Here is a 26,209-nt window from a genome sequence, read left to right on the forward strand (position 1 = left end):
TTAGGGCATCAATTCATTTAATCAAATTGTTCACATAACAGGTAAACATGTACTATAAAGATGCTGAAAAATTTAGCAGTGACTATGCAACATGATCCAGTTCTATTTAAATAGGAGATTATAGGTACCTGATTTTAAGTCACACCATAAAAACAAGGAGAAATATAGCCTGTAACCAGCCTTAGTTTATATGGGAAGTTCTAAAAAATTAAGAGAGCAGGAGACATTTTCAGCTTTTTAGTAAAGGTTAATAAAAAACCCAGTCCCAATGACAGTCGCCTCAACACCTCCAAAGGTGGAGTTTGCTACATGTACCACCACACAGTAAACTGCTCTGGGAAGATGCCTCTTCTACAACATCAAGCATCTCATACTGTGCTCCAAAACAACCAACTTACGTTTCTACGGATCTTTTTGACATTGATATAAATATTTCCATTTTGTGGTCCAGATTATTAATGTAAAGATGTTTCATTTGTCATGAAGCACCTCTCAAGATATAAAATGAAAAAGTGTTTTCCAAGAGTCAACAATTAAAAAACAAACACATAAAAAATTCATCAAAGAAGATTTGAAAATATGTGTTTTAACTGACTTTTAAGATTAAAAAATGCACCTTTTGCCTCTCGTGTATAAACATCTAACTCCACCACTGATCTTAACTTTAAAATTGTGTTAATTTTCTCTTTACTTACAATAATATGAAAAAGAAATAGTGCTATAATTTCAATAGTAATTTCACTTAATTAAATAACAAAACTTTATACAAAAATGTTTTATTCAAACAGCTGCTGAGTCTCTACAAAGTAAATAAAAAGTTTTTTTATTTTGAAAAGAAAATGTCAGTGCTTCCGGTATTGCTCCATGGCCAGCCTAACAGAGCTGCACCTCGGGCTTCTTCAAACTTGCCACCACCCACTCAAAACAGTGCGGAAATACCCAGATGACGCACTTTAAAGGAACAGAAAACCAAGTTGAGTGGGAGAGGCAGGAGCATAACTTTTAGCTGTAGTCACTGCAAAGAGAGCGCGAGACAGGATCCATGTCTGTGTGCGAGACACTCGACCCTTCACTTATCAATACGTTCTGAATAAGTTAAAACTGATCTGGCATGCATATTTCTTATATATATATTTCTTATATATATATATATAACTTATATATAACTATATATATATATATAACTATATATATATATATATATATATATATATATATATATATATATATATATATATATATATATATATATATATATATATATATATATATATATATATATAGTTATAGTTATATATACATATATATATATATAGTTTTATATATATATATATATATATATATATATATATAGTTATATATATAACTATATATATATATATATATATATATATATATATATATATAACTATATATATATATATATATAACTATAACTATATATATATATATATATATATATATATATATATATATATATATATATATATATATATATATATATATATATATATATATATATATATATATATATAACTATAACTATATATATAACTATAACTATATATATATATAACTATAACTATATATATATATATAACCATATATATATATAACTATAACTATATATATAACCATATATATATATATATATATTTATATATATATATAACTATAACTATATATATATATATATATATATATATATATATATATATATATATATATATATATATATATATATATATATATATATATATATATATACACACACACAATAACATTATGAGCCAGAATTGTTTTTCTTTATTCGGCATATATCTAATTACTAAGTAAACGTATAAAAAGATAAATAAATTATTCAGAAAAACATCATGCATAAAATTCAGTCATTCTAACCAGGAAGGGGCGCTGTAACAGTTCCTAATGGCATAGTACTCCTGATTTGTCCCTTTCTCATTGACAACATTTTTACTTAACTTGGTTAAATACTTGCATGATATATTTCCGACCTTTTCGTTCTATCAGTCTGTTTCCTGGATGTTAAAGACTGCGGCAGAAATATAAAAAGTCATTTAATTTGTTACCAGTAATCTGTTTTTAACAGGTTCCAGGTTTTGCATGATTTCTGGTACAGTTGAAAATCACAGGTTCGGTTTAGAAAATTGCCTTTCTGAGATTAGAAATCACCCTTAACATTTTAATATCGAACAGTTATGTGTTCCAGATGTATTTACAGTTTTTTTTTTTTTTTATCTGCTTTTCTGTCGCACTCTACAATAATAAAGATCAACTTTAATGTCTTTTTTTCCACTATTGGGAACAGATCCTTTAAAACACGATAACTCTAAGAGTCCGATGCTTTAGTCACTGAAACTCTTGCTAACTATAAATATTTTGGTGCTGAGTCAACACTTTTTATCAAACAATTTTAAACCATTAACAGTTTTTGAGGCAAATTAGAAGTGTACAACTTCTATGTTGCTGGTAAGGTAAAATTCCGAGTGTAAGTGAACGCAGCACAAGCAGCCGTTTTATGGGAGGAGGCTGGCGGGCGAGGCGTCCCTCCACCCAGGCGTGCCTTCACTCCGGCTCCACACTGCGGCGGCCGCTACTGCTCCTCAGAAATGGCGGAGGGGGAGTTGGACGTCGACTCGTTGATTTCTAGGCTTTTAGAAGGTGAGTTTGCAGTCATATGTTGTCTTTACTGGCTCATTGTGTGCAGTGTTTCCCCGACATCTTGACGTAAGTTGGGTTTTTGTCGCGAGCGTGAAGGAAACGCTCGCGCTTTGTTCCCGTTGCTGCAGCTGAAAGGAGCCGGACTGGCGATAAATACTGGCACACCTTTTAGTCACACACTTATTCTGTCTATTTTACATAAAGTCAGCGTAATGTCACCCATACAAGCTGGTGTTTGGTTGCAGGTCAGGGGTTTATGGGCCGGTATGAACCCGGTTCTGTTCGCAGCCCGGCGGGTCCAGTTTGGGGAAGGACGGCGGACCAGTCTGAAACTGGCCCATTAGTCCCTCCCTGCTGCTTTAATACCACAAAGTTCTGCTCTGACTTGCACATGCAACACGTAACACACACATCTTAAAAAAACTTCTTGTATATTCGCCATTGTGAACATCAACATCTTCTGGCGGAAAAAGTTGGTTTTATGTTGACAATAAAGTGCAATTTGTTGATTTAGGTCAGCAGAAATATTTAATGCAACTAGTCTAGAAGGCTTGGCATTTCAAGGTTTTCTTTGTTTACTGGTTTACCCAACAACCTTGGAAATATGTCAAGTTTCCAGATGAGATTTGGTGTTTCTCAGATGAGAAAGTGTCTCGTTTCTGTGTGAATTTACTAAACGATGCTGTTTAAACAGGCCTGATGATGGCTCTTAGTAGATAAACCTGCAGGGGAATTTAGCTGGTAAGCATTCCCAAACTTAGAAACTTTTTCCACCTTTGTGCTTAAAGCCTCACAAGGATATTAACTAGAATGAAATGGGGAGAAAATCCTGTAACTTTACATGATAAATCTCTTTGCTTCATTAGTTATTAAGATTTATTCTTAGTTGCTTCTTTCAGCAGTGTCTTCTGTTTAAGTCAGATAAGTGTGTATAAATGGCACCTCTGTACTTTCGAAGAAAGGGCTGTTGTTTGTCCTACGCCATTGTAATGTGTTGTGTGGCGAAGGTGAATGACTTTCAGTACTAAATAAGGGATGGTTACATTTTTCATGCCTTTCATTCTCCTGAACAGCCTCTGAGTCGTCAGCAAACCCACACAGGTTCTGTTTATTTTGGGTTGCTGTTAAAGTAAATGCAAACTAATGAGCTTGATGTGAAAATGCTGGATTATTCTTTGACTGATGGGGACTGGTGATGTATTGGTGCTCATTTGCTTTTTGAACGTGAGCTGTGCAGAAAGATGGCTGTTCAGAGCTGGTTGTTGTTGTTTGCCTGTTGGGGACAATGCAGGGATTTGACCCTAAAGCTTTGCAGATATGAACTTGTGAACGCGTCCAGCACACTCATCCCTTCACTTCATCCTTTCCAGCTAAACTTGCTCATTTCTTGGAGACAGCAGTGATTATTTTCTGAGGGCTTAAAATTTTGTTGTTTGTTTTTTATTATTTATTGGCACCAGCCAATAAACAATAAACGGTCATAAAATGTGTAAAATGTGCAATAATCCCTTGACCAACAGCCAGTGATGGTCTTCTATGTGCAATACCTCATGTTATATTTTGGCCTTAACCTGAAATATCTCAAGTTTTCACTTCAAACTTTGTGAGTAGAATAAAATGTTAAAGTGTTGTGTTCATGTTGAGCCAAAATATGTACCCGCACGGTGTGATATCCATCTTATTTGGAAAAAGAAGTCTGTGAGTCAGATTTACTTGGCTTTATTTTATTCTCAGTATTTTTTACTCAAACAGTAAAACAGATCTGGGTGCTGCAGGAATCCAGTTTTTCCTCAGCCTATCATTTTGTCTTTACTAGAGACTTAATTTATTTTTAGACTTAACCTTTCAACTGCACAAAGACCTCTCACAGACTCTTCTTGGGGCTCAATCTTTATATCCCTCATCTTGGTTTACTTGGCTAGATTACATCTACGGCTGGCTTTCCTGCAGGCATTCACTAAGAAGCCGACCAGTGGGTTTCTCCTGGCATCCATATGAGGAAAACTAAGAGTGTTTGTCCACCACCACGCTTGGGAGGTTTTTTTCCCCCCATCTTCTTGACTGCACAAATAAAAGGACCTTTACTGTAGCGCAGGAAGGGATTTCCTTTAACAACATGAGCAGTTTGTGTCAGGTTTTCAGTACTGTCAGTTCATGTACACAAACGCGCATACAGAGAGCTGTCTGATCTCCTATTAAATGTCAACGGGCACAGCTGTCCCTGGTAGAAATTAACTTAACCTTTCAGTGACACCGAGTCAGATTGGGAAGCAATCACAAGTACAGTAACGGTAACACCTTCTTGAAAAAGCTGTTTAGTCAAATCTCGTTTATCTAATGAGATGGCAGATGATCTATGCTGAGATAGAAGCAGTTTTGGGGAAAGCAGTGTAAGAAAACACTTGGCTGTGACGGTACGCTTCTGTCCCGATTAGATTCCAATTTTTTGGGTGCCGATTCCAATTAAAATGTGAATCTCACGATTCTTTGATATTGTTGATTTTTGTAGACTAAAAACCATAGACTGTATATGAAAAGTTGGGCGGAGCCTCCTTGACGTCACCCGTAGGTTTCTGAAGAGCTGAATTGAAGCTCGGTGGGCGGTTCCTACCGTCACCATCTTGGCAGGGGCATGCGTGTCGTCTCGCCTGGAAAATACAAATATGGGCAAAGAGGTGGAGCTGAGAGGGGGGCTGTGAGCGTCATGGTGGATGATTAACATCGAGCAAACTCTGAGCTTTCTGTAGCTAAGAGCTAACCGAGCTAACCCAGAGATAACAGGAGCTAACCAGCTAACGGAGGTAAGCGGGCTAAAGCTAAGTCACGTTGTTAACCGGCTAAAAACCGCGGTTCTGCCTTGAAGCAGGAGATCGGGTGCCGAATTTTGATATTAAATTACTTTTAAACGGGCGAGATAGAAAAGATTCACTCCCCCACAGTTGTCTTGAAGGTAAACCTGACCTGTTAAACTTGAAATGGATTTTTGTACCAGGCTGTAAACATGTTTATTTCTGCTGTAAAGATGTTTGATCTCCCACCCCTACAAAATACCTTTATAATTCAGACAGTCGGACACGGAGCTCAAGAGTAAAGATGTTGTTCACAGGAATGAATTTCTAAAGAAAACTGCGTTAATTAGTGAAAAGTGACCTGAAAAAGATTTTTACTTCCTCTCATCTCATAACTCTGAAGTTTCTAGGATTTTTTTTTTTTTTAGCACAATACTTTAGAGAGTAGAATAAATGCAGTTAATGGGACTCCTATTGTCTGAAGATATTTAAATACAATTTATTGTCTTAATCAAAGATTATTTAATCTGAAAAACATGAAGTAGGTAGAAACTGAAGAGGGTACATCTTAAAAACTTGTAGACACTGTTTGGTCCCCTTCCACAGAAAACCCGCTCCGGTTAGAGTCCAGTTATTTTTTTTCATATGTAACTCGTATTGCCAATTCATTATGTCGCATTTCATCTGTCTTTTCCTGTATGGAAATGAGACAGACGTCACATTTTTGCGCCGAGGTAAACGAGACATGGCAAGGTAAGCTTATGCCCCACTGGTTTCCACCGTCTGCAGTAGCCACGAAGCTGGCACAAACACCAGAGTTGCCCAAGAAATGAAGAAATTTGACTCAAAACTGTTTAAAAACATGTGAAACAAGAAGCATTGCTGAAAGATGGAAGTAGTGATGAATCCCCGTGACTGTCAGGGCCAAATGTTTCGTAACTCGAAGCCCTGTTTAGCAGCTCATTTAGGAGTTCTGATACCTGCTGGTGATTTAAAGTACAGCTGTAATATCTTACAGGTGGGGGGCATACCAGTGGAAACATGATGTTTTATATCAAGCGCTGATTTGTCTCCTCAGACCGCTCTCTCGTCTCATCTCCATGTTCTTAACCTGTTCGCATGTCACTTTTAGTCTTCTCTTAAAGACTGTATCCAGTGCTGTAATTTGTGGACTCAGAGCTGTGTCTGTGGTTTTGGTGTCTATGCTCCGCTCTGCCTTCGCTGCTTAAGAGCTGTTAAAGTCCAGCTGGTCTTTGGAGTCTAAAGCTCTGAAATGAGCGCCAGACTGGTGGGCTTGTGTTCAGTGAATTTCAGATTTTTATTTTTTTATTCCATTTGTGCTGAATCCACACAAACGGTTGTATTCTGATCTGGTTTTCTGTGTATGAATGAGTCACATGGTGTTACTGTATATTCATCCATTATTAAGGAAGACAGGACTTTTAACAGCCTTGTTAGTGACCTCCACAAGTGTACCGGTAACCACTTATTTGTCCATGTAGATGTCACAGTTAGATGTTTACAGAAGGATGCTTCATCATCTTTCATAAATAACCACTTGAGAAAAAAGACCTGATCCATTCAGTCCTGAAACTGTTTGTCACATCAGTAGAAAACAAAAAAAACAAAGTCTGGGCTACTCATAAACAAGTATTTCATAGGGGTTGGACTTAGTTTTGAGGGGAAAAAAACAGGCTTTGTAAATATATCGATTTAATTGTATAAATATTTGTCTGAAAAAGCAATGTCTTTGCCATTTAAATGGATTTTGTTGGATGAATGAATTAAATTATAGACACAGACATTAATCTTGTAAACTCAAGATCTAGAAATGTCTTAAAACAGGGAAAGCAATGGAAAATATCCCTGCAAATTAAAGTGTCATTTCGTATATTTTAAGTAACATCTCCAGTTGTTCAGAGTCTACAACGTGTTGCAGTACCTGTAACTCCAGACTCTCCATTATTAGTCATTAATATCTGACGGTAAACCAGGACAGGATCACTTTCTGGTCCGGCAGCAGGTGATCCTGCTCTGACTGCAGCGTGAAGCTGGATGGTAGCGTGAGGATCAAGCTTCTAGCGTGTTCTTCTGGACACGGGAGGAGATACGAAGGAGTAACAGCTGCTAATGGAGAAAAGTAAACTAAATGTTCTTTTAACCACATTCACCAGGAAAAGTCCACCAGAAAAGCTGCTAAATTAGTTGTTTTTTGCTTTTTTAAAAACAAAAAACAAAAACAAACTGCCTGTTTGTAAAATCCCATATATAATTTGACGTTTATGGAGGGATTAAATCAAATTTCATAGAGTTGTGGACAGAGCCATGCCCTCCACATCTACCTTTCTGTCTCTGACATGTTGACGCGTATACAGCAGATGTGTCCTTCAGCGGAGGATGATGAGCGGCGTCCAGCATCTCGCTGACAGGCTAAACTTCATGGACTGACAACATGCTTTACAGTGACAGGAGGCTCGACACGGGCTAAGCGAGCAGTTTTCTGGTGTCACATGAACACATACTGTCCTGAAACCAGTCTTGTGACTTACAGCTCGTCATTTGCCTGCATGTCATAAAGGACACCTTTCTGAATGTTGATATGACTCACTTTGCATGTAAAGACTCCATCATGGGTCAAAAAAACAGAACGTTTGTGTCATAGTGGAGAGTGGACAACCCATTTGGTGGTTGGTTGTCCAATCACAGCGGTGCGATGTGCTGTTCCTGCAGTCTGGAGGGGGGGGGTGCACGGCTCTGTGGGAAATCGATCAACCATCTGCTTCTTTAGCATGACTCAGCGTTACATTTTTACATTTTACAGTAAATATCAGTGTGGATGGTCAACTCATTCCTGCGGACGCTGCATGTTTCTGTTTATTTTCACACGGCATGACGGAAGTCGTACACAATGGAGGCCCCGTGTATTCTCAAATACTGAAATTTAACAAGTATTCCATGAAATAAATATTATGCCAATAGAGTTTATACAAAATGAGTAAATCTACATTGTTAGTGATGATAGAATGACACTTGAACAACACTTAATGGTAATCTTTTATATTTGGTGACAATTTTTATTAATTTTATTAAGCTTAATATTTATTTTTAACTGCTTAATATAGCTGTGGTGTAAACTGTCACTTGTTGGGACAAATGTACAAAAAAAATGTATTTAAATTATTTTGCAAAACTTTTAAGCGACTAGCTGGTTGTCAGCCACCAGCAGTCACAACGAGGCCAATGGACCAGATCTGTCTCTTTCCTGGTACACTGGCGACAATACATTATATTAAATAAAATCCCATTATACAACAAGCATCATGAGATAAGTTGACAATAGAAAAGTGTATAATTTATTTATGGAACATGAATTATTTGTGGCTGTCCATGGTGCACATGGTTCCCTGTGTTCTTGTTTACGGTTTACCAAACCTAGCTTGTTTTTCTGTTCAGTTTGTCTTCACCCCACCTAGCCGCTACTCCTCCTCCTCATTAGTTTTTACTAGCGCTCTGCTTTGTAGCTGTGTTGTGGTCCAGTAAAGCAGCTATAACAGGTCTGAGCTTTTCCAGCATGACCGCGCTAACCCCTCTCTACCCCGGGGTTTTAGTGACAACAGTCCCTCTGTCCGCCTCTGTAGCCCAGGTGGCCTGTAGGCTCCACGCGGCACCATCAGCATCATGTTCTCATCAGGAGGAGGAAAACTGGATTTTTATCTTCGTCGTTTTGATTTATGAGTGTAAACTGCATTCAACGTTTGACCTCGTATGGAACATAAAATCTGGCAAAGGGCATGAATTGGTTATTTTGGATTTATGAAGTCGGATCCTTCACTGAATGAAATGGTCTTCATCAAACATTTATTTAGTTTAATTGTTTTTTTATGCCTAATATTTGTTGTTGCTGTTTTTATTCATTGCCTTTCAGTCACTGATGGCCGCCTGGCCTGTTATCATCCATCCATCTATTTTCCAAACCACTTAGTCCAAGTACGGGTCGTGGGGTGGCTGGAGCCTATCCCAGCAGTCTGTGGGCGAGGGGCAGGGTACATCCTGGACAGGCCGCCTGGCCTGTGACTAAGTTTTTGGAAATATAATGTGAGTCTAGCTGCTACATGATGCTTAAATAAGGCTGGGTAGGTGAGGGGTAGGTTACCTCCTACAGCTAGGAGGTCCACGTGCACATTAGAGATGTGCAATCATGGGTACTTCACAATTACATTTTAAATCAGGTTGCTCTGATTCCATTAAACCATTATCAGGATTTTCACACATCTTTTTTCCATATTAAGGTCCCCCCCTCCCCACTTCATGACTGTATTTATACTACTCCATTCTCCATTCAGTGTCATAAATTCAAATAATCAAAAGAATTGGTTCCACTGTATTTCATTTATGTGGAACATAAATAAATGTCAAATATATATTTTTCATATTGTCTTCTAATGTTTACCTGGAATCTTAGCAATATTGAAAAATGATCGTTTTTGAACATTTATGAATCATAATTGAGTCCAACACGTGCTGCATCAAGATGAAACGATTTAACAGTGAATTGATTTAGACCTACTATCCATGATATACCGGAGAGACTTGCATCCTTTTCTGGCTAGATATGAAGTTTTAAGGAGCAAACTGTTGACTGGGATTGTTTTTAAGATGCAGTGCCTGCTTACGAGCGTGTCGCCCTGCTTTTTTGTGTCAGCTGCTGTGCTGCGTGGTATTCAGGCTCCTGGCGTGGGACTCTGTTATGGAAACAACAATGATGGAGCCTGTGTGGCGGGGAGCGCTCGCTCCCTGGCACCAAACGTGGCAGAGAGCTCACCCAGGCTTTTCAGCCGGCCAGCTAAGCTTTCCAATAAACCCTCCCTTTCTATTCACTCCCTCCACGGCCGTGTCTCCAGCTTCAGTTTCACCCTACATTTCTCTACTCCTCTTCACCTCTCCCACTCTCTCTGCAGCCACTCCTTCTGTTTATTTCTTCCTACAGTCTCTCTTCTCAATTTCATCCTTTCTTTCGCCACACAAAGACAGCCATTCACCCGAGGCGCTTACAGGCAGAGAAAACGTCCCCCTGCACAGAAATGCCTCTGCAGTCAGGATTTCTGCCTTAAGAGTTGCTCTGGCTCTGCTTGCCAGAGTTGCTTTGTGTTTTTCGTTCATTGAGGGGTCAGAGTTTTCCACTGGCCCTGCGTGGGAGAGGGTTAGATGGAGGATTGGAGGGGAGCTGCTGGCCTCATGCCCAGATGGAGAGTGGAGGTATATGGCTAAAAAAGGTCTGACAGGCTGATTTTAGGTTTTTTTTGTGCTGCTTGCAGCAGAAGTGACCAAAATATGCACAGTCATGCCTCTTTAAAATTCACGGGGGTACTTGACCTCTTAGAGGTTCTTCTAAGTGTTATTTAGGCAGAAACTGGAGAAAATTAAAAGTCAGGTTTGTGCTGAACTTGGCATTTCTTGTCAGCTTGTTTCTGACAGAGCCAAATGAACATTCGGCCTCTGCTTTCTGCCTATCACACTGACACACTCACAACAGGTAACACAGTTCGTCTTCAGACATCTTCACCTCATTTCTTTTCACTATCAGTGTGATTAAAAATCCTCACAATGAAGAAGCAGACAAAACGTGTTAGACAAGATTTTCATCTTGGAAGTAGAGTTGTCTTTAAACAAAAATCAGTACTGGTACTGGGGAGGGTGCTCGGTGTGCAGTACTATTTTTGATTTATTACACATGGAAGAAACGCTTTTAAAAAAAGAAATCAGAACACCAGAAAGTCAAAACAGCACAGAAACATCATCACAACTTATAAGATGAAAAATATAGAACTTTATTAACTACAGCTTTAGTCTTAAACTGCTCACTGTAGAGTAAAAGAAATGTCAACTTTCGTTAACAAATACATTAAGTGCACTTGGTGTACTGGATGCTTCCATTTACTCAATCAGCATCTTATAAAAACAGTGTTTTTAATTCATATTTTAAAGTCTGAAGTCCACATAAGTCAGGCAGGAACGTGCTCCATTAAATGCCCTCAGCGACTGTCCTGTTTATGTGTGGCTGTATTTCCAGTGTTGCTGGCTGTTTTAGGTTGTTTGTGGTTTTTTGGGTCTGGCTGTTTGTCTCCTCCTCAGTCTCAACCTGGAATATAAGAGAAACGTAAAGATTGTCAGAAGGACTCTGATGTATAAACCTGGCAGCATGGCTGGATTAGCGTAACTATGGAGGCTACGCATAACTTTTGACTTTATTTTTGAATTCAGTGTTTCTGAACCACAATTTAAAAAAAAAAAAAAAAAAAAAAAAAAGAGCAACTTGTTTATTTAGACACCGGTAAAGCTCAAAGAGCAAAGTCAGAATCAGGCACGTGGTTGACGCTAACTAAACGTCACGCTGATTAATGAAACGGAAACTAGCTAACCTCCTGATACTCCACATGTACCCTGTGGAGACGGTTTGGTCTGCTTCAAACCAACTCTGGTCCACTTTCATGCAGTTCTGTTTGGAGTCACGTCAATGGACAACTGAAGCGTAGCTTCAAAGTCCAAATAACCAATCACATCGGGATCGTCCACTAGACTCGATCCAATTGGGGACTAGCTCAGTTGTAGGGGGGTGTGTCCATGTGGACCAAGATGGGCATTCATGCTGCACTTTAGTGAAACCAGCCAAGCCATTAGAATAATATATCCCCATTTCCACCAGAGGTGGCGCTACAGTGGTATAGTGCAGGAGCCAGCACATTAACATGTAAAAATCACACTTTTCTGGGTGGGATGCCTCAAGACTCCCCAAAGGGGTTTAGTTTCTTACCCTATTTTCACAATGATTATGCTGCTGCACGGAAAAAAAGGAGTCACATCTTGTGGATGGAGATATTTTAGTTTTAAAATGTCGGATGGGAGCCAAACATTGATTTACTGAAAATGCAGTCAGGCAAAAGTCGCTGGAGGCTCCAGCAGCAAATATGCTCTGGAGTACAGAGCGTCTGAAGCTAACATCAACACCCTCCACATCTTCAGGTAAAACTGAAAAAAAGCTGGTGGACACCAAGCAGCAACCCCTGGTGAAAGTGAATCCTGTGTAGGAGGGCCAAAACCTGCATTCTCATCCACCCTCTAGTTGCTCCAAAAGAGTCAGTCCCCATCGACCAGGGCTACTCAGTCTGGTCCTACAAGGCCAGCAATCCAGCTGGGTATCCTCCTGCTTCACACATCTCAATCAAATTAAATGGATCTCACAGCCTGTCAGGTTCTGCACCAAGGTTCATTCATTTAAATCAGCTGTGTTGGAGCAGGGATACATGGAAAAGCTGCTGGATTGCGGCCCTCGTAGGACCAAACTAAATACCCCTGCCATAGACTCCCATGTTTAAAAAGACAAACTTCACAGCAGAAATAAACACATTTTCAGCACGCTGCAAAAACATTCTAGGTTTAATAACTACATGAAATGTGATTTTATTTTATAACTCCGTTTTAGGTGTAACTTAATTTACATAAATTCTACACAACTGGGATGTGTCCTATTTGATCCACAGGCTTCTGATATCATGCGGTACAGAAATAAGGCAAAGTGTAGCAGGGCTCGGCCGATGTGGGTGTTTTTAAGGCTGATGCCAGCTATAATATTAGACAGAATAAAAACTTCTGATAACCCATTAATCAGCTGATTAATTTGAAAAATATAGAATTTAAAAAAAAAATCTAATGAATAAAATAACTTCTTTTTTGGTCCCTTATTGCTTAAAATAACAGAAATGAATAACTGGCAAAATATTTGACTGTTTCACAATATTTAGTCATTTAGGGCTTGTTTAACTTTACAGCGGAGAGGAATTTAAGAACAAAACATCCAACAAAGCTTTACATCTCTGGCTACCAGCTGTACTGATGAATTTATACATTTAGGCATCGATGTGTGCAGTATATCATAGTTAAGTTGCTTGTAAAACATTATTTCTGCAGCCTTCTGAGACCTATTAGCACTAAATGCCATTTTCTTTACTCCATTATTTCCTTTGCAACGAGAAATTACTCACATGATACCCCCAAAAAGACGCCTTCCTCAGATGTCAAAACATTACCATTTTATGGGCAACGGAGGAGGTTCTTATCCGATCTCCTTCTGTAAATCAGTGGAAAATGTGCCTAGTCATGCATAAAAACAAACTAAACAGTACAGCTAATATAATGTTGGTCATACTGGCCAAATCTGTTAAGTTACACCTCCTAAACCATGTTTTTATATTCTGCATGTCTCAAATTAAAGCAGTATAGCTGTTGTAATTGTTCCTGTTTCATATCTTTTTTTTTTTTTCTCGTAAAAGAAAGTTACCGCAAAATATTTAAAAATGCCTAGAAATAGATGTAATAGATGTCTAAATGTATGAGAAATTTACTGCAGATTCGTAGATATCTAAATTATAGACAATCAAAAGGTTTGTTTTGTTTTTTTAAAGTTGTGCAAAATTAAACAGAAGTCAAGCTAAGACATTCATTCATTTCCCGAACTGCTTATTCCAATTCAGGGTCGTGGGGAAGCTGGAGCCTATCCCAGCCGGCTTTGGGCGACAGGCAGGGTACACCCTGGACAGCTCGCCAGTCCATCGCAGGGCCACACACAGAGAGACGAACAACCACACTCACGCTCACACTCACTCCTAGGGGCAATTTAGAGTGACCAATTAACCTATCAGGCATGTCTTTGGATGGTGGGAGGAAGCCGGAGTACCCGGAGAGAACCCACACATACACGGGGAGAACATGCAAACTCCACACAGAAAGGCCACTGACCAAACCAGCCAAGGATCGAACCAGCGACCTTCTTGCTGTGAGGCCACAGTGCTAACCACTACGCCACTGTGCAGCCCCAAGCTAAGACAACAAATAATATTAATTCTGACTCCCCTTTGCACTTTTCTATCCCATTACACGGAGAGGAGGCACCCAGAAAACGGCTCCAAGACGTGAAGACGAGTTGCAGACTTTAATGATTTCCATCATTCACATTCATTCAAAGCCTTTTAAAACCTGCAGGAAAGCGTCCTGACCACAACCTAACAAACAGTTCATGTATAAAACCTCTCATCCCTGCAGACTGATGATGCTTTTTATGTTACTTCATGTCAGGAAACGGTCTAGTGGGACAGTGGAACATGTCTAAAACAGCCTCTCCTAGTTTTGACAACATTTATGTGTTGAATCATGAAAGTTTTCAATCAAAGCATTTTCTTTGTTTATCTCCTCCAGAACAGGTTTCATCTTGTTTTGTTTTTCCAAAGAGAGAAACGGATAATAAATATGAGCAACATGTCGTGTCAGCCCTGGTTTTAGCATCTGTGTGCTTACTCTGCTCTTTGTCAGCTGAGGGCCGTTACATTGACCTGGACCTTCACGGAGTCCTGGTCTGGCCCGTGTTTACTAATCTGGTTCTTTTCCCATCCGGCACTCCCGCCTTCCAGCACTCCCGCCTTCCAGCACGCCCCTCTTTGTTTTGACTGATGACTTCCTGTTTCCTCTGGTTGGTAAAGCCCAAATATGGTGAAGCCTTTCCGAGGCGGTCCATCTGAGACTGGTTTATTTTCTACTTTCTGTTTTTAGAGTGAACTCTCTCTTACATCACAACCAGCGACTGTTTTCATGTAAAATGAATGGAGTTGTGTGTTTTCATTTAGTTTCAACACAGATGTTTACTCAGTGCACTGAAACTGATCAGACAGGTCTGTCATTACTCTACGCTGGCTAAACCATTCGACTTGCATTGTTCTGTGTCATAACGCTGCTTTGTTGTGGTTTAACACCACAAAGTGTAGCAAGCAGTAGAGAATTGTGATATTATATCAATCCCTTGGCACATTTTAAACCTAAAAACTCAAATTAAATGTAGCTTTACTTTTAAATTTAGCCTTTTAACAGTATTTAAGCAGTTGTTTATGGCTGCTCAGGTTCGAGAGGCTTGCAAAGCTGTCAGGAATGCAGATATGGCTCCGGGTGGGGTACAAGGCTGAGCTTCCCTCTGACGTCAGTATAGTTGGCTGGCAAAATGCAGGAGGGCCCAGAAATAAAGCCACTTTAAAGATCAGGACATTCAGCAGAAAGTCGTGGGGGGGGGGGGGTGCTGCTGCTGAGATTGCAGTGTAGGAATCCCCTTTGGCATGAGATGAGCTGGAAAGACATCCAGTTTAAGCTTTATGGGTACAGTGGACTGGGTTTCCAAAAAACTTGATCTAACCAGCAAACGTTAACTGGACTGTATTGTTTCACTTTAGTTACGTGTGTGTGTGTGTGTGTGTGTGTGTGTGTGTGTGTGTGTGTGTGTGTGTGTGTGTGTGTGTGTGTGTGTGTGTGTGTGTGTACTGCTAGTTTTTTTTTTTTCTGGAACGGCACTCTGCAGTACCCCTTTAGTATGCAGAGTGTGGGCTGGGGAAGGTGCCACTGAATCTGCACATCGGCTCTTTTCCCTGTCTGATGCAGCAGCCACTCTGCTCACAAACATCTTTCAGGCTGGAAACTGGTCCTGCTGAGTTTCCATGGTGATCAGATGGAAACCTCTCTTTTCCCTCCTATGGAACCTGGATTGCTTAACTAAAGGATGCTTGGACTCTTCCCCACAATGTTCACAGTGGTACGATCCGAAGTCAAGGTCACTGGATGAGTGTGTGGGATGGTGTGAGAGGAGCCGGCAGCACCAAGGCGTTGCTGCGCATTCCCTCCCCGCGCTCTGCCACGACTTTCCCTCCCCGCGCTCTGCCACGACTTTCCCATACGATGAAAGGGGATCCTCCCGGGCGCGCGCATCTGGTTGCGGTTGTGTGTATCTGTCCGTCCTATATGGAGCCCCCCCCCCGCCCCCCCCCCCCCCCCCCCCCCCCCCCCCAAAATCAGCTGAGCCAGCACAGATGTGCAAACACGTCATGGTGGAGCTAGTGGGGAGGGGTGTGAAATCATTCACTCAGCAGTCCACACACACACACACACACACACACACACACACACACACACACACACACACACACACACACACACACACACACACACACAAAAAGCTGACTGGATGCTGGACACTTGTTTCTTGTGCATTGTCCTCACTGAAGGATGCTTTATGTAGCCTTTAGTCTTAAAACTTGATTTCTTGCCCAGATTGTTGTTTTTGTCTTGTTTACCTTCCTGGGGAGTCTAAAAATAACCCGGTCTTACCTTTCAAGTGTCCAACTGCAGCGTGTTTTGCTTGGGGTGCAGCAGAGACGCTGAGCGAGGGTTTAAGGTCTCCGAGCAGAAATAGCACGGTCATGTTGCATATGTACACACACTTGTGCTGCCCAACACACACACACACACACACACACACACACACACACACACACTTCTTTTTAAAATAAAAACCTGGATGTAAACCTGTAGGAGTCTAATGCACATTTAGCCTTTCTCATAAAGACAAATTACAAAAACTTTTGTTCTATTTTAAACCAACTTGTAGCCGCGGAGCTGCGTCTTTCCTTTCTGACAGATGTCAAACTGCATTTGGCAGGCTGGGATTTCCACCATATTCCTGTAATGTCTTCTGAAAGAGGGGGTTAAATGTTATATTGCTCTACAGACCAAGGCAACTTAATTTAGCTGATTTTATTTTTGCTTTCATTTATAATTTTACGGTTTTGCGTGCAGCACGTCCAGGGCTGTCTCCACTCTGAAGCCTGGGTAGATGACTACAGCTCTTTTACCGACGAACAGCTTTACAAGTTCTTGACTGTTTCGATGACTTTCAGTCAGGGTTTCTACCACACTACAGCAGTAAACCTGCTTCTGTCAAACACTAATAATCATGCTGATAAATCACTATATTACTGTCTCACCAAGGGTCCCATCCAGACTGTAACCTCCTCATGCACAGGTTGTGTGTATCTGTCTACATATTAGGGCTGACGATACACTTTCGTCCCAATTCCATTCCAATGTTTTGGGTGCCGAATTTGATTTTTATTTAAATTTCAATTCACACGATTCTTTGATATTGCTGATTTTTGTAGACTTAAAAAAAAAAAAAAAAAAAAAAAAAGTACAAAACTTTTTTTTGCTCGTTGTTTTTCTTGATTTCAATTAGTAAAAAAAAAAAAACCCACCACAGTAGCCAGACCATCAGTCTGTTATAAAACCTGGGTCTCAACAGAAAGCGGAGGCATGTGAATATTACTAAAAAGGTTTCAAAATCAAGCTATGCGTTACTGTCAGAGTAATTTCACCTGGAACACAGTGGAAAACCTACATGGATTACCTGTTAAAATAACGCGGCATTACTTTCCCAGAAAACCAGAGGAAAGCCTCCTTGTTAGCAACATTTAAGAATCAATTATGTCTCATGAGGAACGGTGCTACAGTAGAAAGTAGAAGCTAAATAAACTTGAGCAGTTTTACTGATGATATGATAAAGGTGACTAAATCAGAATGATAGTTTTATCAATCATTAATCAGGAGAATACAGGCATAGACCCAAACTCGCCTTAGAAACGCCTCACAGATCCAGGAAAAAGTTTAGGACAGGAAAGGTTAACAGAATTTAGATCTGGAATAAAATATTTTCCCCATAAAACAGAAGTGAGACCTGTTTGCTCCACAGTGTTGTGGGACATCTCTGTAACGAGCAGCGTCTTGTTTCTCTGCTTTCCTTCAAGTGGAGACATTTGCAGCAGCGCCTAAGTGGACTGTAATATGTATTTGGTTTTTTACTTGTTCACATAAATACTTGAGGCTTGAACTGTGGATTCCTCTGAAGGCCAATGCTTTTTATCTTTTGGTGTAGTTCCTCTCCATCATTTTGATCAGATACATGCCAGGAATGGTTTTACCTGATGTGCAAATATTTTCTGTACTGTAAAGGAGACATCACATATTGATTCCTACAGTGAAATCATGATGCTTCTGTCAGCAATGTTAAAATCAGAAGAAACCAGAAATCTTGGTGTCATTTTGGACTTTAAGCTAAATTTTAACTTCCATTTTAGAGCAGAAACCAGAACGGCGTTTTGCACTCTTCTCACATCTCTGCACTGATTTACCATGAGAAAACTTTATTTCAAAGTGTTGCTGTTTTTACATTCCTGTGTATTTTAACTTTTTTTTTTTTTTTTTTTAAACTTTTAGTTAATTAAGATGAATTAATCTCTATGACATATCTATTTTAATCTCACCACATTTTTTAAATTTAATGTGTTTTGGTGGATAACTAGATTAAATATTAATCATGTAAACTCAGTTTGTATTAATGTTTGTTGTTGTGGCTTCAGTCTGGTTCTGCAGCAGAGGCTGCAGGTTCTCGCCTGCTGCTCTGACTGGAGCTTGAAGCTGAATGCTGCAGGACGACCGAGCTGCTTGCAACTTCTTCTGGATGGTGGGAGGAGCTTACAAAGCAGCCGCTCCCTTTAACTAAAGACTAAACAATACATGCCTTCACGTTACTCACCCAAAGTAATACCATAAAAAGTCGCTAGACTTGCTGGTTGTCACTTTTTTTCAGAGAAATATTGCTAAATGTAGCATCAAAGTGCAAAGTGTTTTTGTTTTGGAAAGTCTACGGTGTGTGTAATTCAGTAGGTAGGTAAATGTAATTAACACATTAAAGTTCCAGCCCAACTTTAAACAAATAAACCTGTTTGCCATTTTTTTATAAAGGGTAACAGATATTCCTGAGAGTGAGAACAAGACTTTTAAATGATTACGACGTGGCAAAGCTGCAAGCAGAGCATCTCGTAGTCTATAAATGGTGGAAAGCTACCTCTGTTAAATCGTGAAATGTTGCTTAAAACCTGCTAAGACTCGTCAAACAGATAAACAACCCAGTCTGTAGTCACCCCACATTGGGTTTGTTTCGCCATAAGTTTCATGTACTTTTACTTTCCTCAACAACAAAAGCCACGCGTGTTATTTCTGTCCTCGTGTTGACTAAACCCAGCTGCCCATATTTACTGTGAAGTTCATTGAAAGCCCAGACCAGAGGTCATGTGACCGTACAGATGCTTATATTCCTCTTTTCTCTCCCGCAGTGCGAGGATGTCGACCTGGAAAGATCGTCCAGATGACGGAGGCGGAGGTCCGCGGCCTCTGCATCAAGTCCAGGGAGATCTTCCTTAGTCAGCCAATCCTCCTGGAGCTTGAGGCTCCGCTCAAAATCTGTGGTTCGTCCCAGTTTGTCAGTGACTACGCAGCACTGTGCCTGGCATGTTTTGACTGTCCTTTCTCTAAACTCCACCTCAGGTGACATCCACGGACAGTACACAGACCTGCTGAGGCTCTTTGAGTACGGCGGCTTCCCTCAGAGGCCAACTACCTGTTCCTCGGGGACTATGTGGACAGAGGAAGCAGTCCCTGGAGACCATCTGTCTGCTTCTGGCATACAAGATTAAATACCCAGAGAACTTCTTCCTGCTGCGGGGGAACCATGAGTGTGCCTCCATCAACCGCATCTACGGCTTCTACGACGAGTGTGAGTTCAGTGTTTCCTTCAGGTTGGTTTGTGTTGTGCGGCGTCTGCGTTGGGTTGGTTACGCTGTAACTGCACCGGGCTCTGCGGAGGGTCAAACGTTCGAACACACACCTCTTCAGACCCAACATGCATCCAAGCTACGCCCGCGCAGCTACGCGGAAGTACTTCCTTGTGATTGGTCAGAGTGTGACGGTGTTTCTGGATGTTCGGGTCTTGTAGCTGGATGTATTGCATATATATGTATCTAAGTACACATGTATATAAGTTTATGGCTGAATGAAGGGTATTAGCCACTACTGTTTTAAAACAGGAAAAACTCGCGGGAACTGAAGTGAACCATTAAAAAAACGTTGACCAGTAGAGTTTACTGGCAGATGGTGCTCTACTGTCCTCTGCAGAACCTGCTCTCTGGTGTAAATCTTACTGTCAGCTGCATGGGTCCGACCTTCACGTCCACCGTCATGGGTGTAGTTTTTCCTTTTATCAAACCTGTTAAACTCTCTGAGCTCGCCTCTGAGTAGTTTTGCTTAAATTGTCCAGTTTCTCAGGAACCGCAGCGTTTAACTCCGGGGTGAACAAGGATCAGTTGGGTACCTTCAGGTCATCTGTGAAGGACTTCCAGTATTTATGTTCTGTCTGGACGTTTACATTCAGCCACACAGTGTGGCGTTTAAGACTGTGTGGAAAATCCAGAGTGATCCCTCAGATTTATCAGAAAACTGAGAGCACGGTGAAAAACTGGATTCTGACTTGGAAACTCGCTTTCTGTCAAACTTTCCATGATTTACGGACAGGAATGTCCAGTCAGCAGCAGCCTGAGATCAATGAGTGAGCAGAAGTGTCCTTTAAAACGCCGTCGCAGCCCGCTTTGACGTCCCGTCTCGCTGATCTTGCAGGTAAACGCAGATTCAACATTAAACTGTGGAAGACTTTCACTGACTGCTTCAACTGCCTTCCCATCGCCGCCATCGTGGACGAGAAGATCTTCTGCTGTCACGGAGGTATCTGCTGAGTTTTTACATTGTGTGTGTGTGTGTGTGTGTGTGTCTCTCTCTCTCCCCCCCCCCCCCCCCCCCCCCCCCCCCACCAGACGTGTCCGGGATCCTTTCTGTGGGAACAGAAGAGATTTGAGGACCAACTCAGAGTTTTGATGATTGTGTTGTCCACAGGGCTGTCTCCTGACCTGCAGTCTATGGAGCAGATCAGACGGATCATGAGACCTACAGACGTGCCTGACACAGGTAGCACACACACACATACACGCATGAAAACAACAGAGCAAATGCTTTTAATGTGGAGAGCCGCTACGAAAGATTAAGGATGTCGCATTACGTGATTCCTAAATTATTCATGAGATCCTTCAGTGTCGCCGCGTTACATGAAACCATAGAGTCACTGCGCGTGTTGCCGCTCGAGTTGCTTCCTCCATACGAGTTGCAGATGATGCGTGTCGCTGTGGGAAGGTAGGACGGCTGTTTTCTCCACATAAACACAGTAAATAATCCCTATTGGATTTATTTGGTGGTAGAAATAATGACAAAGTGTCCTGGTGGAGGACGGCGCTCCATGAACGAGACATAAAACATGACAAAGTGCAGGGAGGCGATGGATCGTGTACGTTTCGCTGCAGGACAACCAGCAGCTTCGTAGGAGGGAAGGGAAATGTTCAGCGTCGGGTGGATGACATTAATGTTTACTTCCACAGGGAAATGTTCAGCGTCGGGTGGATGACATTAATGTTTACTTCCACTAACGCTGAAGCAAAATGCTGTTGTGTTTTTGTGGACAACTCTGGTTGGACGTGCAGCGCAACGTGACAAGTTCCGTGGCGTTCCCTGAATGCTTGTTTGTTTCCAGTATTTTGTAGCGTCCCTGTTTGGATGGATCGTTTCACCGTTGGGATGCGATAAGTTCAGTGGGAACGTGATTCCTGTTTTCACCTGTCTGTAGAACATAGCAGACTGAATTTCAGATATTTGGTCTTATTTCCAACAGGACCACATCTAATATGTCAGTTTTTTCCTCTGTGGTGCTTTTACACAGGAAAACCAAAGTCTAAGAATGATCAGAAATTTACAGAAATCTCCCGGGTGAGCAAGACACTGGCGTCATTCTGGCCAAATAAGCTTCTGCTGGTTTATTTTCACGTTAAATGTCCTAAATGAAGCAACTGCTGTGAAATCGAGTGAACTGGAGAGGTGTTCTGCCGTGAAACGTGCCTGGCGCCCTGTCACGCTAGGCGGAAAGCGTGGCGCTCCGCGGCGCTCCGGTGTTCAGGGAGCAGAACGGTTTAGTGAACCCTGCGGTGACTTCCACCATGCAGTGGGACTGCTGTAGAAAACAGCAGCAAGTAAATATTTTGTTTTTGACATTTTTAATGCTCAAACCCATCTTTAAAGACTGAAGTTGTTTGTGTGTTTATGTGAATCATGTTTGGATTTCCAGCCAGCGATCTAGTTGGTACAAAAGGAATTACCAGACCGATGGACTACAAACAGTAACATGTTCTTACCGCACATGGCAAAGCATGCAGGGATCCACCTTTCCTACCCTACGCTGCTCCTTTCAGCCTGTTTGCCTTCGGACGTCATGGGCCGAAACGGTCTCACTGGTCTGGGTCCCAGGAAGCGATTAAAACACTCCAAAGCTGCCTCCATTCAGGATACATATCCTGGTAAACCACATGTCTGATCCGGCCCATTTCTGACCACATCGCAGAGATGTTTATTTACTTTGCATTAGTATCATCACACGACCTCAGATACAGCAGGTCATCTAAATTATTGCTTCGCTAATTACCAACATGGTCGATTCACTCGGTATTAACTTCAGTCTTCCCAGTTATTACAGATGACATATGTTCCTGTGGGTAAAACTAATCCTGTCAGAATTTATTACAACAGTCCAGTTTGTTGTCCACCCGGACTCCAAGATACTTGTATTCCTCCTCTCCCAGGGTGGAAACAGTGCTTTGTTTATTCTTGTTCCTCCTGAAGTCAACAATCATCTTTTGTTTTGCTGGTATTTAATATGAGATGATTGTCACCGCACCATTTAACAAACTGGCTGACCAGTTCTCTGTACTCTGTGATTGAAGAGTAACACTCCAGAGCTGGAACACGACACGGTGCGTCTGCAGGTAAAGGCTAACCGTGTGTTGCTATGAGCTCCTCCAACATTCCTGTAGCATCTGACATGCATGTTCTCCATGGCTCCTGCTGTTGATGCTACAGGATTACCGTGCCATGGTGTACAAGCTGTAGACCAGCCAGCAGCAGCACAACACAGCTGCTCGCCGGGCGCCATTATTGCTGTGTGTTCCTCATGTTGTCATCTCCTTCTGCTGTCGTGACGGAGCAGGAAAACCTCCTGGTTTCAGACACGATAGGCTTCATAGAGACTGATCCCTGGTTTCTTGGGGATGAAAAGCCAGATTGTTAAATATTTGTGGTTTTACAGCAGTTTGACCAGACAGATGCAGCTTTTACGTAGAATTGCTTCCTCCTCCTTCTTCTTAGACAGCTTCTGTGTTTTTAATCAGCTTTCTGTCCACAGCGGAGCTTCTGGAGGAGAGCGGAGCTTCGTCAGTCAGGTGACGTCTTCCTGCATTCACGTCCTCCGGCAACCTGAAAGCCTCTTGAAGCACTGCAGCAAAACCACCATGTGATACATTTTCCCACTGATTCCTGCATCACTGTCAAACTGGAAGTCTGCTGTGCACCAGTACACCGCATGGTGTCTAACTGGAAACACTGTAACTGTATAACTGGTTTCCAGTGGAAACACTGGCTTGGAGTTTCTTCAGTTCCCCACTCTGAACGTCCTGGTGGACAGGGGAAGTGACCCCCTCCTCATTAAAGCTGCCGGTTCCTGTCCTTATAAGGCCATCAGAGCTCCGACAGCCGTTGCCTCTCAGATCTTCTTTCTGCCTTTCATGGCAACTCTGTTCGTGAAGAATGTGCGTGAACATTTTCTAAGTGTCAGGATGTTGGCGTGACATGCAGAAGAGGCGACTTCCTGTGGTCTGAGAGCTTCGAGTCCTGCAGATTGTATCAGCGTTTGGCCTGGTTTAGTCTGGTCACAGATCCTGATGATGTGAAGATTTCCTGTGTGAATGCGGTTTAATGGTTGCTTTTCCTCTACAGGCCTGCTGTGTGATCTGCTCTGGTCCGACCCCGACAAGGACGTCCAGGGCTGGGGTGAGAACGACCGCGGCGTCTCCTTCACCTTCGGCGCCGACGTGGTCAGCAAGTTCCTTAACCGTCATGATCTGGACCTCATCTGTAGAGCCCACCAGGTACTGCTCTCTCTCTTCCTCTCTTCCTCATCACAACATGTTGCTGGTTAAACTCCCAGAACCACATCCTGCAGCCTGATTGGCCAAAGCTCTGAATGAAATGGAAAAGTTCTGTTTGTGAAAGGTGCTTCATGCTCGTGTTTCTGACGCCCCCAGGTGGTAGAAGATGGCTATGAGTTCTTTGCCAAGCGGCAGCTGGTGACCCTGTTCTCAGCTCCCAACTACTGTGGAGAGTTTGACAACGCTGGCGGCATGATGAGCGTGGACGAAACCCTGATGTGCTCCTTCCAGGTATTATTCTGCGCCCAGCAGACCTCCAGCTGCTGTTCTTACTGATCATAAAACTGACGTAGTAAAAGATGAAAGTGAGGCTGTAGATGCGAAAGGCCTCTTTACTGGAACATATAAAATTTTCTGCATGACTGTCTCATTTCTGATGCCACCTCCTAAACATTCCTAAATCAGCTTTTGACAATCTGGAGAAACTCCTTCAGAGGAAAAACCTCCGGTATTTTAGACTTGAACGTCTCCAGTCATAAAAAGCCTGATTAAGTCTAAAAATGACTTTAACCCTTTCTTCATGAGACCTCTTTGTGTCCATCATCTGGGCTGAATCTAGAAATGTTTGTTGTCTGAATAATTTCACATGGAACACAGTAGAAAATCTAAATGATCTCCTACAAGAAAACCTTGTTACTCTAAGAGAAACCCATCAGTCCATCCAGGACCAGGAAAGTCTGAGGAACTGTGTGAAAGGAGAAACTGAGCAGTTTTGCAGATATTTTAATAGAAGCAGATATGTCAGAATTATCGATATCTGTATCGATCACGAGTCAGGAGAATCCAGGGATAGACCCCTCAGTCACCTTGGAAACGCCTTGAAGATCCAGAACAAAGTGAACCTCAACATAGTTTATGATGGAAGAGAGAATAATTCCTGATAAACCCCCCTTCATCTCCATGGAAACTAGCAGGACCTTCATCACCATGGAAACCCAGCATGGCCTCCATCTCCATGGAAACCTAGTGGGACCTTTATTTCCATGGAAACTAGAAGGACCTCCATCTCCATGGAAACCCAGTCGGACCTTCATCTCCATGGAAACCCAGCATGGCCTCCATCTCCATGGAAACCTAGTGGGACCTCCATTTCCATGGAAACTAGCAGGACCTCCATCTCCATGGAAACTAGCAGGACCTCACTTGGCCACATATTCTCCATATTGAGATCACTGAAATGGAAATAATCACCAGATTCTTCACCAACAATAAAGATCATCACCAACAAAAGTCACTAACATTTTTTTTGACCTGCTTTCTTTGACTCCATCGTTCACTGAACCAGGGTTTCAGTCTCTAATGTCACAAGATCCGTTTCCATTCAGTTTTCAGAAAGATCTGGTTTTGGGACACTCCCATCACCGCACAAAGCCTTGTCCAGTACAGGTCATAGACTGGCCCCACAGGCTTCTACATCACGTATTGCCCTGACGCTTCATCACGGGAAGGACGGCGTGTGGTCTGAGTCCAGGTTGACCCTCTTCCAGAGTCCAAACTTCAGCCGTTTTCTCCAGGTAGTTCCTGATCCGTGGTTTTCCTCTGGTTCAGCTCTTAAGTCCTTCACATCGTTCATGTGGAAATCTTACTTTCACCTCCAAACATAGTTCTGAGTTCTGGTTTTCTTCCACCTGGTTTCACCACAACGCCCAAGTCTTCATCATCATCACTCTTCTGAATTGGTTCCAGTTGATGTCCGTAAAGTTTTAACCAGTTTTCAGCCTGGATAGAAGGTCAGGTCATCAACGTCGAGCAGACAAACATCAGACCAGATGCAGAAACCAACATCTTTCCCACAACGGCAGGATTCGTCTCCACTTGACTGTTACAGGAAAGAGAAGCTGCTTTAGTTTTCCAGCTGTAAGACGACCAACCACGCCGTGACCTCCGGCGGGTGGCTTGTGCCGTGAC

At 41.8% G+C, this 26,209-nt stretch overlaps 1 protein-coding gene across 1 annotated transcript in view; it reads left to right on the plus strand.

The window, feature by feature from the left end:
- The first annotated feature begins 2,550 nt into the window (after positions 1-2,550).
- Positions 2,551-26,209, plus strand: part of LOC306768972 (serine/threonine-protein phosphatase PP1-beta catalytic subunit-like) — a 24,579-nt gene continuing 920 nt past the window's right edge. Inside the window, 9 exon segments of the mRNA XM_079257468.1 lie at positions 2,551-2,679; positions 19,505-19,636; positions 19,716-19,772; positions 19,775-19,816; positions 19,819-19,944; positions 20,841-20,945; positions 21,114-21,185; positions 24,090-24,241; positions 24,398-24,532. Of these exon segments, the coding sequence (XP_079113594.1) occupies positions 2,628-2,679; positions 19,505-19,636; positions 19,716-19,772; positions 19,775-19,816; positions 19,819-19,944; positions 20,841-20,945; positions 21,114-21,185; positions 24,090-24,241; positions 24,398-24,532 (873 nt within the window). The 5' untranslated portion in view covers positions 2,551-2,627.

Source organism: Telmatherina bonti, assembly GCF_933228915.1.
Source record: "Telmatherina bonti genome assembly, chromosome: 18".
In the NCBI taxonomy this organism is placed as follows: Eukaryota; Metazoa; Chordata; class Actinopteri; order Atheriniformes; family Telmatherinidae; genus Telmatherina; species Telmatherina bonti.